A 14,744-nucleotide genomic window follows, 5' to 3' on the forward strand; every position below is an offset into this window, starting at 1 on the left:
GTTTATTTTAATCAAAAATTAGTCACAGAAGTCTTGCATTTAATGTGACACCAGTTTCTGTCATTCATATTTAATATATTTGTTTCCATTCACACTGAGACCTACTGTCTGAAGCAGAGTTGTTTAAAAAGAAATTAGTGTGACCTGTCTTTTAACCTTTCCCCTTCTCATTCTGTGTTTAAAGTTCCTTAAAAGCATGAGTTTCCCAAATGGTGGGCAGAATGACTGCTTGCTCACCAATGCAATTTTTCTCTCCTTTTAATAACTAATATCAATCACTGAATAAAAATGTGATTTTTCCTAGCAAAAACGGGTTGAGCCAATATTACAGAGATCAAATTTCACTTCAGGGGTTTCTGAAGTCCAAAGATTATTTGGAAGTAACACCACAAAAGGCTTTGTTACCTGGAGTTTGTAAGTGTAGCTCTGAGTCACGGGGGATTAGTGCTGCAGAGATATTGGAATATGAATTATGTAATGTCTGCATCCTTACCTGGGAGTTACAGGAACTGAACATCATTCAGTGGCAGCTCCATGATAGCAGAAATACCTTTTTTTTTTTCTCCTCTTCTGGCCTGCTTTTTTTGCCACTGCATGAAGTATCTCCCCGTGGCATTTGCCACTGCAGAGCTGAAGTTTCTATCTTATGAAAATCTGCAAAAACAAACTGGTCATCTGTTTGCAAATGTGCAGAGTTTTGTAAACCAGCAATACATTTATCTTTCTAATGTATTGCTTTCTAAATGTATTCTTATCTTTTTAAAACAGAGGTTAGTAGCAGTAGTTTGCACTTACATAGCCCTTTTTCACTTCTCTCTCGCTGTTTTCAAGTGATTGAATAATTTGTGTTCCTCCACACATAATAATCCTGCAAAGCAGACCCAGGAAAATACCTGTAGCAAAGAAGAGCTTGTCCATGCATGAAAAGCAAAATAATGGTGGGGGAGGGGGGGGAAAAGCTCCAGAAAATTAGCCTGCTTCAAAAAGCTATTAAATTGTTCCTATCCCTGAAGCTTTACAAATGTGATAATTGTTGTGTTCTGGTGGTGCAATATGTTTCTGCAGCAAGCTGAGGAGCAAGCCCTGGTGTCTGGAGGAGGGAGCAGGGCAGGGAATCCTCCCTGTGGGCAGCCTGTGCTCCAGGTCTGAGTGCCCAGAAATGCTTCCCAGCCCTGCTGGGCTGCCGAGCAAGGGAAAACTTGTAATTCCAGCTGACTTTCAAAAGTAAATACACAGCACAGGGCTGTTCCTGCTATAAAACAATAACCTCCCCCTGCCCCTCCCCAGCTAACATTTGCTTTTTGAGTTGGCAAAGCATCATTGAAATGCACTTGCAATGGAGACTTGCCAGTGTGGTTTGGCTGTCTTGGAGCAGAACCCTTCTGTGAAGGGTTTCTGTGAGCTGGGAGATTTTATCAAGAGGCAGAATACATTTGATCACTTATTTGGTGCAGTTGCACAAGGGTGTTAATGAGATTTCTGAAACGTGGCAGGAGCCTGGTAAATTACAGTGAACTTTACCAGATAGTTTTGGATGCAAACTCAAACATTTGCGGAGGTTTTCAATCTAGCTGAAATTTCTGAGGGCGACATTAACACTGTAATCCTGGAACAGAGGAACAGATGCTTCTGCTCTGAATGCTGTTTCTCCCTCCTGCCCACGTCCTCAGCTTTTGTTTGTACACACAGTGCCTCGAACACTCCTCAGGCTTTCCCAGTAGAGAGCCTCAAGTTGTTGTAGAGCATCGTGGGCATCACCAGCAGCTCTGGAGCATTTCCAGTGAGCCATCTGTGGTGTGACAGGAAATCTGTGCTCCGTGGCAGGCTGCAGTGCCGTTCAGAGAGGGAGCAGACACACTGCAGGCGCTGATTCAATGAGAAGCTTCACAGAGTTGTGGGACTGAATTCCTCCCCTCGACCTTTCAGGCTGGGAGGTAAGAGTTTGGTTTAAGGGAGTCATCAGGTTTCCTGAATAATCAGCAGATATGGACGAGCGCTTGCAAGGAGGATTCATCCCTCCCTGGTTTATAATGTGAGTTAGGCTGAGTGGCTGACTTGTAGACAGCTGCAATTAGGTTGAGTGAATCCGTCAGGGAAGAGGATGTGACATGAACATCAGCATCCACCCGGGCTGTCCTGAGAGCCCTGGAATCACCCAGCCTTGCATCACTGCTCTTACGTAAGCGAGGGAGGAGATGTTCAGCAAAACGAACACATCCACAGGAGAAATGCCCTTGCTTTGGACACAGATGATGCCATCCAGACTCATGAGCTGCTGCTTGAATTTAGAACAGTGTTTCCTTTCAGGATTTAGACAGTCTATTCCAATCTCACCAATATATTCTCAATCTCATGCCTAGATTATGTAACTAGATTATATCAACTCCTGCCTTCCATCTTTCCCTTTCTTCACTCCATCTTTGTCACTTCATTTCTCTCCCTATGGCTGTTCTCTTTCACTCACCTTTCTGAACATTACTTTTTCAGTTAGAAGGAAAAAAATAAAACCCTTTAATAAAGCATTAATACAATATTTATAAATCATTACATTTTTCCTTCTGCCTTGATATTTTGTTGTTTTCCTTTTTACCCCTTTTGTGCATTCAGACCATAAACTCCTCAAGACAGAGACATTCTTTCCATTAGTGCCTGATAAGAGCTGTATCAATATTACTATAGTGTGCTGTGTAAGTATTTAGTCCAGTTCTGCTTGTGAGATTACCACAGGTTTCTCTGAATTTTGGATCAGACAAGCAGCTGAACACCTGCAGTCCTTGGGCAGCTCATAACCATTCCTGATGGATCCAGCCCTTCTTGTAAGCTCCTTCATGATCCAGAGACCGCAGCTAGAACATAAAGGAGCTGTATTTTTATCTTCCACTTGAGTCCCTTCACATGTAACAAATCCACGTGTTGGAATTTTTCTTTGGAATGAGTTTGTTTGGACTCATTGTCAACTTCACTTTCCTGACACTGAAAATAATGGCTGGAGCTGCACATCCATAAACCCACCCATCTCTACCCAGTCTGCAACTGGAACTTCTTCAGCCACCCAAAATACCCCAGGGATGCATTTTTACACAAACATGTACAGAATTGAATTGTATTGGTACAAATATCTCTGAACAGCAGCCAGTGTTATAAAACCAAGCTTTAAATTCCGACTCAGGAATCCAGATTTCTGGTCAGAAAACAGAAACAGGACCATGTGGCGCATCCAAACAAATCAGCAGAATTTGAAGTGAATTCTCCTGGATATTATCATATCCCTTTTGTAAAGATGATACACTGAAAAGTGTATCAGTGTTCTGGAATGTTAAATGGATTTTTGCAAAATATATAATTAAAGGAAGTAGGTTTATTAATGGCTTTTAATTTTGCCATGTGTCTTTAAAAATGCTGTTCAAACAATCTGTTTATGCTATTGGAAACCCACACTAATGGGTGTTCTGTAAATGAAGTGAAAGTCAGAACTGTCCTGGTTTTATTTTACATTCTCTAAGTGAGGGAAAACAGGAGTTTTAGAATTGTGTTCCAATGTTCTCATTAGTGCTATCTATCCTTTAGCAGACAGACTTATACAGGTAAAAGTTTATTTCTCAGTTATTCTTACTGGAAGCCTTCTCTCAACACCTGGTGTTAGCAATAGTTAACACCATGATGGCTTGGGTTGTGCTGCAACCTAAAAAAAAATTAAATAAATAGGACTTGCATATGGTAGATGTTATTTTTACATGAGTTTTAACATTAATTGATATAGTTGTTAATTATAAGCCAAGTTATAATTAGCAGTTACCTAAAACGTAGAAAAATTTTAGAATGCTCTTTCTAAAAGTCAAGTCTCATGTTCTTTAAGGCCAGTTTAGAAAATGTAGAAATGCAAATTTAGAAAACATAGTTTAGAAAATTCCTGTGATCTAAAAATGGTGGTGTAGTGTCAATGAATATAGCAAAATGGGAAGAAGCTGAGTTCATGTCCATTATACAGAAAAATAGTTACCAACTGTTTTATCTCCTGAATTTGTTAAAATACTGAGCCAATTGTAACATGAACCTGAAAGATTCACAGTGAATGGTTTAAGAAGAGTTTGTGTAAGACTGAAATGCAGCTATGAGAGAACAGTTTGGCTCCACTCTCTCCACAAGGTAAATGTTGTTGGTTGTGAGACCCCATCATTATTTGTGAGCCAAATTTGACAGCAGCCATATGATTTCTGCCTGACACAGGCCTAGGCCAGTTGGAATGACTTTTCTGTTCCTGTTAATGTCTTCACTGGCCAAGTGCTTATTGTTCATTTTTGAGAAGTGAACTTCCATTAACTCAGAAGTTATAATGAAATTTTGGTATATTTTCATTACGACGTTTTGGCATGTAAGTAATTACAAAGTTATGTCAATAGAAGTGATGTATCACTCCAGTAGACCACATATCATATAAAAGAGAATTCATTTCATCAGAATACCGATATCTGGTGCCCCTCAAGCTTGGCAAGAGAAGAAGCCAAAACTTGCAGTAACCTCCATGTCAAATATCTGAGAAAAACCTTTCTCTCTAGAAGAAATTTAGTCTTGTACCTGCACACCTTTGTGTTTACATTGAGCCCAAAGGCAGAAATTACTACGAATAGGTGACAATAAATTGACATGAAGGGGAAAACATCGTGTAAAAGGTCTCTCTTGTGGGCGCTTTGTGGGATGGGGAGAGTTCTGCTTCCAAGAGAAGTAAGTGGGATGCAAAGCTCCCCAACTAAGAGTCTGCATCTTTCATTTTCCCAGCATTCCTAAAATTCTTCTCCCCACCCCCCTCTTCCCCCTGAACCAAATCCCTTCGGCTTTGGTGACTCCAGTCTTCATGGAGTTGTAGCAAATGGGAGTGGAAGGCATCTGGAGAGGTCATTAACCCATCTCCTGCCCCAAGGCAGGCCTGCAGCCATACTGCACTAATAAGCTGCTCTTTTTTTTTTTTCTTTTTTTCTTTTTTTTTTTTTTTTTTTTTTTTTTTGGTCAAAGATCCAAGGAAATGAATTGTAAAGATTTTTGGGAAGTTTGGGCCCAGCTGTTAAAGCTTCGTGTGACTGTTAACAGAGTCACAAGGTTAACATCAGTGAAATTACTTCAATATGAATCAAATTAAGGACAAACTATCACCTAATTTTTAATGAGATTCAGTGGTTTTGCAGCTGATTTTGCAACTTTTTGGGGGTTTTTTGCTACAGTATTACACTTAAAATAGGTATGAAAATATAATAATTATTTTAGAGTAATATACAGAATTACTTGGGGTTTAGATTTGTGCCAATACACATATGTCTGCTTATCACATATACCTGCTTATCACATTGTTGCTAAAAAATTATTGTATTCTCCATTGCTTAAAGCATTTTACAGAATATGTGATTTTTGTAGCCCTCCCTAAAACAATCCCCTTGATAAAGTAGGATACACTGGCAAAACCACTCACTAGTATTTTTGTATAATAGGAGTTCCTTAATGATAAATAAATATTATTTAATAAACAATATTTAAAATAAAATTACATTAATAAAATTAATTGCTTCGATTAATTACATACATATTATTATAAAATATTTATAATTATATTTGTTATATATATACTATGTAATATATAGTATATAATATATACTATATAATATATAGTATATAATATATACTATATAATATATCATATATAATATATAATATATAATATGTTATATATAATATATAGTATTTTATATGTCATATGTTATATATTTATTATTTTATATAATATATAATATTTTTATTAAATATTAAATATTAAATATTATTATCTATAAAATATACATATTATTATAAATGTTATTATCCAATAATAATAATATTTCTTTAATAAAAAAGAATAATTTAATAATAATTTAACAATAAAATAAATAACAAATAATAAATACTATTTAATTAATAAACAAACCAAACATAGCAGCCCACTGGAAGTTTCTTGAATAGCCATGATGTGAATCTTTGCATCCCAGAAAACCATCAGTGAGTGTTTGGTTCTCTCTGCTGGGACTGGACTCGCTGTGTCCCTTCTGAGCTGTCCTTTAACATCATCTCATCTTCCACTTCTGCCTTTTTTTTCCCCCCTGTTGAGAACAAATAAAGTAATTAGAAGTTTTCTTCAGGCAGAGGGAGGAGCAGACACCAAGCATGTCATAAGTTTTGTCTAAACTGTTTTCCTTAGGTAATGCATGCCCTAAAGCTGTGTGCTTAGCTGGCTTCAGTGTAATTGTTCCTACCCTGCAAAGCCTTCCTGAGTGCCCAAAACAGCACCAAAATCCCACCAAGCCCCTTCCCCAGCTGTGCCCTGCTCCTTCTTCAGCCACTGAAGGAAAATTTAGAGTCTGATTCTGAAGATGCCAAATTTAAACCTTCCTGGCAGCCTCTGTGGGTGAAAATATTGTGTGATCATGTAATTAAACATGCTGCAAGAATGCAGATACACAATTAACTTTGCCCAAAGGAAGTTTACTCCAGCATTCCCTAATATTTCACTGATAAAGTGATAAACTGATAAATACCCTAGTATTTAATTGATAAACTTTATTTTCCTTTTATAAATTGATAAACGCCCTGGCATTTCACTGATAAACTTTCCTTTCCCTTGATAAACTGACAAATACTCTAGTATATCACTGATAAACTTTCCTTTCCCTTTGATAAACTGATAAATACCGTAATATTTTATTGATAAACTTTCCTTTGATAAATTGATAAATACTCTAGTATTTTATTGATAAACTTTGCCTTCTTTTGATAAACTGATAAATACCCCAGTATTTCACTGATAAACTTTACTTTCCCATGATAAACTGACAAATAGTCTAGTATTTCACTGATAAACTTTATTTTCCTGTTATAAATTGATAAATACCCTCATATTTAATTGATAAACCTTACTTCCCTTTGATAAACTGATAAATACCCTAGTATTTCATTGAGAAACTTTATTTTCCTGTTATAAACTGATAAATATCCTAATATTGCACTGATAAACTTTACATTGATAAACTGATAAATACCCTAGTATTTTACTGATAAACTTTCCTCTCCTTTGATAAACTGATAAACAGTATTTCGTTGATAAACTCTACTTTCCTTTGATAAACTGATAAATACCATAATATTTCACTGATAAATTTTCCTTTCCTTTGATAAATTGATAAATATCCTAACATTTCACTCATAAACTTTCCTTTCCCTTTGATAAACTGATAAATACCCTAGTATTTCACTTTCCTTTACGTTTTCTTTCTAAGTTATTCCAAGGAGAGTGATTGTAGGATCCTATTTTCACTTGCACATTTACTTTTGCTTTTACATTATGACATTTTGCCTTAAAATACTGTTGCCCTGCCAGCCTGCTCTCAACTACATGAAGTTTTGTGGTTCTGGAATATTTCAGTAAAAATGTTAAATTATTTAAATTAATTTTATGTTTAGCATTTAGGCCATAGATGGATTTTTGCTGTCCTGTGAAAACCCACCTGTTGGGCACAGTCAGTGCATAAAAATTGGCTCTTTTTCTGCTTTTAGGAGCAGGGGAGCTGTGCCCACATTTTGGGCTGGGGAGAGGGGCAGGAAGCAGGAATGGGGAGGACACATCCAGAATGGGTAAGAGGAGGAGGAGGAGAACAAACCAGGGGATTGTTAAACAAATTAAATCAAATTAAACAAATTAAATAACATTTGTTAAACAAATTAAATTAAAAATTGTTAAATCTGGAAAAGCAAGTCCTAACAGCCTCAGATTTCTGTTTCTGAAATTGGGAGATACCTTTTGCCACGTGTTTCATGTGCCTCAACTCCCTGTCTCTGAAATGGAGGCAACTTTGCTGCCTTCTCTCCCAAGAATATCAGGAAAATAACACAGTTGGTATCTGTGAGCGCAAGGAGGGCAAGGAAGGGGAGCCTGGTGCTGAGTTTGAACCTAGGAAAAGGAGCTGGAAACAGAGGCAGGAAAAATGCAGGGATGTCAGGGACAGGAATGAAGATCTTGGGTGCAGAAAGCTGAGCCTGGGGACTGCAGATAACCAGAGAAGGGACATTTTTGGCATGAAAAGCAGTTGTGGGATGGAAAGCCTGGCCAAGGATTGGGATTGCTAATGTGAGCAAAATCATCCTGATTCTTACCAGGCTGATCAGAGAAAGAGAGCTTGAAAGGGATGGGGGTCAGAGCCTCGGAAATAGCAGAGAGGTCTGTCCAGCAGAAAACATTTTGTGTTTAGCTGGGGCTTTCAATGGGATTGTTTCTCTGTGGTCAGCAAATCTCTGTGGAAATGTGCTGCTGGTGTCCCAGAACCTGTTCATACCATCACTTACTGCCTTGGCCCAAGTGACCAAAATATCCCTGTTGGTACCAAAAATAAAGGCCAGCTGCTTTACCTGCATAGTGCCATGCAATGAATTTCCTCTTTGTCTGTGGCTTAACATATAGAATATTTTTAAATGGTATAAATATATTAGGATTATTTTCAGTCCTGTATATGGGCATAAAAAAATTTCTCCACATAGAAAATTCCTCTGCACAGAAAATTTATCCACACAGAAAACTTCTCCAGACAGAAAACGTAAGGAATGATGTTTTGAAATACCTGTGCAGGCTTTGTTCACAGAGAACATGTGTGTGTCCAGTGATTCTGATCTTAAAGACAAGATAATATTCAGCTGTTTTCAAAGGACTCTGCTGTGGTTTGTTGTTCAGAATAGGTCTGCTCTAAGGATGAATGTGGTGTATGCAGTGAAATGTGCCTCCTGGAGAACCAGAAATTTTTTAATAATGTTTGGAAGTTGGGGTTGTAGAGGGATGGATTGTAGAGGAAAGGATTACAGGAGGAATGGTCTCATAATTAAAACATGGAAGGTATGGTGTGTGTCTCTGCCAATAGCACTGAACTTCTGTGTGGTCATGTTGCTTCAACACAGCATTTTTGTTTCAAATACTTTTATTTTGTGTCTCTTGCTTTCTGAGTGCCTGTTTTGGGGATTCTTGGAGAAATACTAAACACCCAGCTGCAAATTAAGTTAGCATTTGAACATGTGGAATTCTGTAAACTGCTAAACATTCTGGGAAAGCAAGTCCTAACTGAGATTCTGTTTCTGAAATTAGTAGATACCTTTTGCCATGTGTTTCATGTGCCTCAATTCCCTGCCTCTAAAATGGAGGTAACTTTGCTGCCTTCTCTCCCAGGAATATCAGGAAAATAACACAGTTGGTATTTGTGAAGCATTCAAGTGCTATATACTGACATGTGCTATTGAAAAGCCATTCTGTCTGCAGAACAAGGTTTGAATAGTGCACAATAAATATGTCAGAAAAGCTCAGAGTAAACAGTGACAAGAAAATAAAATACTGGCTAGCCAGTCACTAAAGGAATAGCCAGTCCCTAAATGAGCACTGTGCATCCTCCTCACTGAAGATGAGGAAGGAGAGAATGAGGCCTGTGTAATGAAATTCTGTATCATAACAAATACACCTGTAAAAAACTCACTCCCAACATCCAATCTAAGGATCTTGAATTTTTTACTTTTCCCATCTAAATTTTTGCAAATTTGCAGACATTCTTCTATTTTCTGAAATAGACAGTACTATAGCAGTATATATTCTAAAAGTATATATTTATTTACATTTATCTATATTGAAAATATAGTATTATAGCAGTATATATTTTTAAAGTATACTTTTATATATATACTATTATAGTAGTATATATTATGAAAGTATATATATATTATATATATATAATTACATATATTGTATATAATATATATAATTATATCCATTATATATATATGTTATAATAATGGTGTATATATATATACACTATTATAGAAGTGTATATATATATAATTTAATAATTTTACATATATATAATTACATATATTGTATATATTTTATGTATAATTATATCAATTCTACATATTATAATAATGGTATATATATACACTATTATGGTAGCACCTATTATAAAAGTGTACATATAATAATTATATATATTATAATTACATATTTGTATATATTATAATATCTAACATATACTATATACTATATACTATATTATATATTATATATACTATATACTATATTATATATTATATATTATATATTATATATTATATATTATATATTATATTATTATTGTATATATAGTTATGTGCATTATATATATTATAATAATGGTATACATACACTGTTATAGTAGTATATACTCTAAAAGTATATATTTATTTATATTTAAAGTATAGTAGCATATATTCTGAAATGATATGTTTATTTTAGAATAGATGTAGCAAATGAACACAGCATTGACATGAGAGATTTTTTTTGTTTTCTGCCCCACTTTGAAGTCCAGGGCAGCATGGCAGGTTTTGCGGTGGTTCCCTGTCTGTGATATTTAGTCAGGGATATTTAGTGTCTGAGTGAGATGAGTTTGCTGGGCCTTGGTTCTGTTTGCTCCTCGTCACAGAGATGCCAGCAGGGAGTGGGGGAAGGTTGGATTCTTTCACTTGTCTCTCCACCCCCCATATCCCCCTGCCCACAGCAAAGTACTGTGCACTTTTTTGGGAGGAAAATATGATTAAGAGATCTTCGAAGTGCTCCCCTGTACTTCCCAGCACACCTTTTGCTCAGCAGCCAGAGGAAAAAGGCTCGTGCCATGTGTGTGATGGAGGCAGAAATGAGGCAGCACCATCAGCCACAGCCAGGTTTAACCTGCCCTGGAGTCAGGGGAGAGCTGTGGGTGAAGGGTTCTCTGCCGCAGCACTGGTTTAATGCAGAAATTCAGAGCTGCAGTAGCTGTGTGGTGTTTACAGGTGTGCGGGTTGTGCTTCTCAGGCAAGATGCTGCCAGTAAATGCACGCCTCTCTCCTATTCCAGCACTGGGCTGTGGCGTCTCACCCTGCACACAGGCTTTCCTGCTCCTCATGCATTATTTTCTGCATTTCCTTCCCTTGGAGAAAATAACAGCACAGTTCTTCTCCCAGTGGTGCCCACGGCCAGGAGTGGCCAGTGGTGGGAAGCCCTTGGGAGCATCTCTCAGGCTACACCCAGCTGCACCATCTCAGAGCCAGCGAGGAATGCTGCAGTCAGCTCACTGAAAATTCAGAGATTTCCTATGCTTTTTAATCTAATTCTTATGTTACAGAAGTTCCAGAAATATTGAAGAAAGGGAAGCTGTGTTTAGGTGTGATAAAAGCAAAAATGTGGCAAAGCTGAGAATAAGGACAGTCCACAGAGCCTCCTAATTCAGTTTTGCAGCCACTGCTGTTCTCCTGTTCCCTTCAGAAGCGAGTGCATTTTAAAGGAACCACCCAGTTTAGCCTTTGCCTACTAAATCTTTCAAGAAATATGCTCCTTCCATGATACCAGTTTCATAAATTATTGCACTGTGCAGAAGATGCTCAACTGTCTCATCTGACCCAGCCTCAGATGAGAGGTAAAGCCTCAGTTTTACATTAATTTTCACCTCCCTTTACAAAAGCTAAATGGTAATGTCATGTCTTTTATACATCTCCCTGAGAGGGAGGGTGGAAATATTTTTGTCATAGCTGAAAAATAAGGTTTATTGTGCAAGGACCATGTGCTTGTGGGCAGCCATGTGACCTCTGTCTCTGTTTCCCCATCTGTAAACTGGTTTTTATGTTCCTACAACTCACTGGGGAGGGCAGGCTTTGATTAACATGTATGATTGCCTTCTACAAATGCAACCACTGTCACTGCTTGGTTTTATTAGCCACTATCAGTAGAATATGAGGAGGAAACATGCAGCAGAATAATGTGCAACCAGGGTGAGCCCTCTGCATCTTTTGACCATCATATAATTTATTTTCAGACTCTTGTCACCGTGTGGGCATATTAAAAATAAAACTCTACTTACACTGCAGGGCTATGGAAATCAAATAATTTGGTGTAGGGGTTGACATGCAGATGAAACACTGGTTTTTAAAGGGGAAAGGTTTTTAAAGGGGAAGGTTTTTAAAGGGGAAAATGCCCATAGATGTACTTAAATACCCTGAGAAAATTTGTGTTTTGTTTAGGAAATATAACTTGGTGTAGAGGTTGACATGCAGATGAAACACTGGTTTTTAAAGGGGAAAATGCTCATAGATGTACTTAAATACCTTGAGAAAATTTGTGTTTTGCTTAGGAAATATAACTTGGTGTAGAGGTTGACATGCAGATGAAACACTGGTTTTTAAAGGGGAAAATGCCCATAGATGTATTTAAATACCTTGAGCAAATTTATATGTTGTTTAGGAAATTTTCATAAGGAAAAAAAATCCATTCCAATTTAGAGAATCCAGTGTATTGAAAACACGAACCTGGTCTTTACAGAAACTGTGACACACAGTCAAGAAAGCAGCAATGAGATTTAAAACGTTGTGCCTTTAACATATCAAATATAAATCCTTCATATCATTCCTGTTGTGTTGAGGTTTTCAAAACAGAAGTATTTTGGAACATGACAATAATATTCTGGTAGGTAAATCTAGAAGAGTGTTGGGGAAGTGCTTTATTTGTGTGAGTAAACACGGATCAGCCGGGGAGAAGACGGCATTTCCAAATGCGCCATGCGAAACGAATTCATCTTTTTTTTTTTATTTATTTTTTTCTCTCCGTGTTTTCCTCTCTTTCCTCCCTCTCTCCCTCCCCTCCTGAAACCCTCCTGCCACAGCGGCTGCATTTGCCTCCAGACTTGTCAGACACAGTGAGCCGCGCGAGCAAACAGGATCTGGCAGGATCCGCCAAACTGCTGAGCTCAGGATGCGGCGCCATGGCCATCGGCAAGCAGCACCTGGACTTCTAGTGATTTCTGCTTAGCAGCCTCGCTCACGTTCAGCTGACACCCTCATTAGGAGTGTTAATGGCTTATATAAATATTTTTCTTAATGATTTGACCCAGCAGTCTTTAAAAATATGTGTTATCATATGAGGCCTTCCTTTTTTTTCCTTTTTTTTTTCCTTTTTTTTTAATTTTTGTGTGTGTGTGTTCTCTTTCTTTGTACTAAATTTGGTCTCATTTGGGTTTTGCTTTTTGTTAAATCTTTTTTTCTGTTGGGTCCTGCCATTGTTCTGCTCCATTGGAAGCAGGTAATATTTTGTTCCTTTACTTAAAATACAAAAATTGCAATTACCCTTTCAATTTTTTTTTTTTACATTAAAAATAAAGGGATGTTTTTCCCAAAAGGATTTTTTATATGGTTACATATAATATTTTGTATGAATAATGGGTTTATTGAAATAAAGGAATGGAACTGATTGAAATAAAGGAATGGAACTAAGCAATTCGTTGTCATGTGTTATTCAAACAGCAAACTACACATTTTTAAAAACATGCATTTCTGTAATTGAAACACCATTCTTAAATTTCAGGAAATCCCTACCTCATTTTATTAAATATGTAATAATAAATTTATAATACATAAGATAGTTTTTATTCTAATAGGCCTGTAATTGAGGATGGGGGTGTTTAAATCAGAATATATTATAGATAATTACTTTGCCTTATGGCTTACTACATGGATTAAAATGCACTTGAATGGAATTTCCTAACCAGAGAGGAAAGAATTGATTTCCTTATGTAGTTCAAAACAGTAATCCTAAACAATTGAAGTCAGCACTATGAAATTATGTCAACAGACATAACTCAAGATGGAAATTCAAACCGACAGCTACATTAATGCTGGGAAACCAGAAGAGTGCATTGGAGCTGGGGGAAGGATGTCACAGCGAGCTGGTCTAAAGCAGGGCAGAACACACAAGTAATTCAGCCTTTTGTACCCTCAGATATACAATTTGTGAGCTCCTAACTGTTCTCTGTGTATCCCCGTGTCTCTCTCATCAAACAAAGGAACAGTGAAGCAAAGCTGACCTGGGAATTAAAGTGGTTTGCATTCTTTCTTCTGAGGCTGACTTCCATTTTGAGAGGTAATATCTTCTTCTCTGCAGAACTTCCAAGCCACCCAGCTGTAAGATTGCATTACAGTTTCAAAATTTAGTCTTTATAATAGTGTATTACATGGCTGGAGTGAAATTGAGTCTTCAAAGAACGTGTTAATAGGATGCAATAATGGTAACATATTTTGATGGGTTTGGAAAACCAAGACTTGGGAAGTGGTTTGCTTTTTTTTTTTTTTTTCCCCTCTGCAATCCAGGTTCTTCTTTATTTTTTTTCTTGACAACGCTGTGTAAAACAAAGACATAGCTTTTAAAACTGTCTAACTAATATGATGAATGTCAATCACTTAAAAAACTCCACTGTAGCATAAACACATACTGTATACAGCTTTTATTCTGAATTAGAATAATTGAATCAATGACAGTGATTTGCCAGGATGTCAAATCTATCCATCATATCCTGTCACTACCAGTTTATTTTTTGTGATCAAAATCAAAAAGACTACTATTTTGTCATCAGCTATTTCATTAGTAGTAACAATCAGGTTTTCTCTTCTATATTTTTTAGATATGCCTGTTATATTTTTTATTTCAAAAGACACAAATCCTTTTTAAATCTTTTCAAAATAAAGTTTCAGAACTGAACTGTCAGTTTAGTGAAGAAAAAAGACATCTGCTTTCCTATGCCAACATATTTAAAATATTATCATTGATGTCTCAAACATTTTTCCTCTTTTTGTATTATGTGTAACACTGAATGGAAGTTCTCATTAGATAAGTAATTGTGCCTTCTGAAAGCATGAGATAATTT

The 14,744-nt window shown here is 36.7% G+C and overlaps 1 protein-coding gene across 1 annotated transcript in view; it reads left to right on the top strand.

Moving 5' to 3' along the window:
- Positions 1-13,299, top strand: part of ELP4 (elongator acetyltransferase complex subunit 4) — a 156,757-nt gene extending 143,458 nt beyond the window's left edge. The window contains exon 10 of the mRNA XM_064715616.1: positions 12,711-13,299. Coding sequence (XP_064571686.1) covers positions 12,711-12,842 — 132 coding nt within the window. The 3' untranslated portion in view covers positions 12,843-13,299. The remainder of the gene's footprint in view (positions 1-12,710) is intronic.
- Positions 13,300-14,744: the final 1,445 nt, after the last annotated feature.

The sequence above is a fragment of the Zonotrichia leucophrys genome, chromosome 5, assembly GCF_028769735.1.
Source record: "Zonotrichia leucophrys gambelii isolate GWCS_2022_RI chromosome 5, RI_Zleu_2.0, whole genome shotgun sequence".
Taxonomy (NCBI): Eukaryota; Metazoa; Chordata; class Aves; order Passeriformes; family Passerellidae; genus Zonotrichia; species Zonotrichia leucophrys.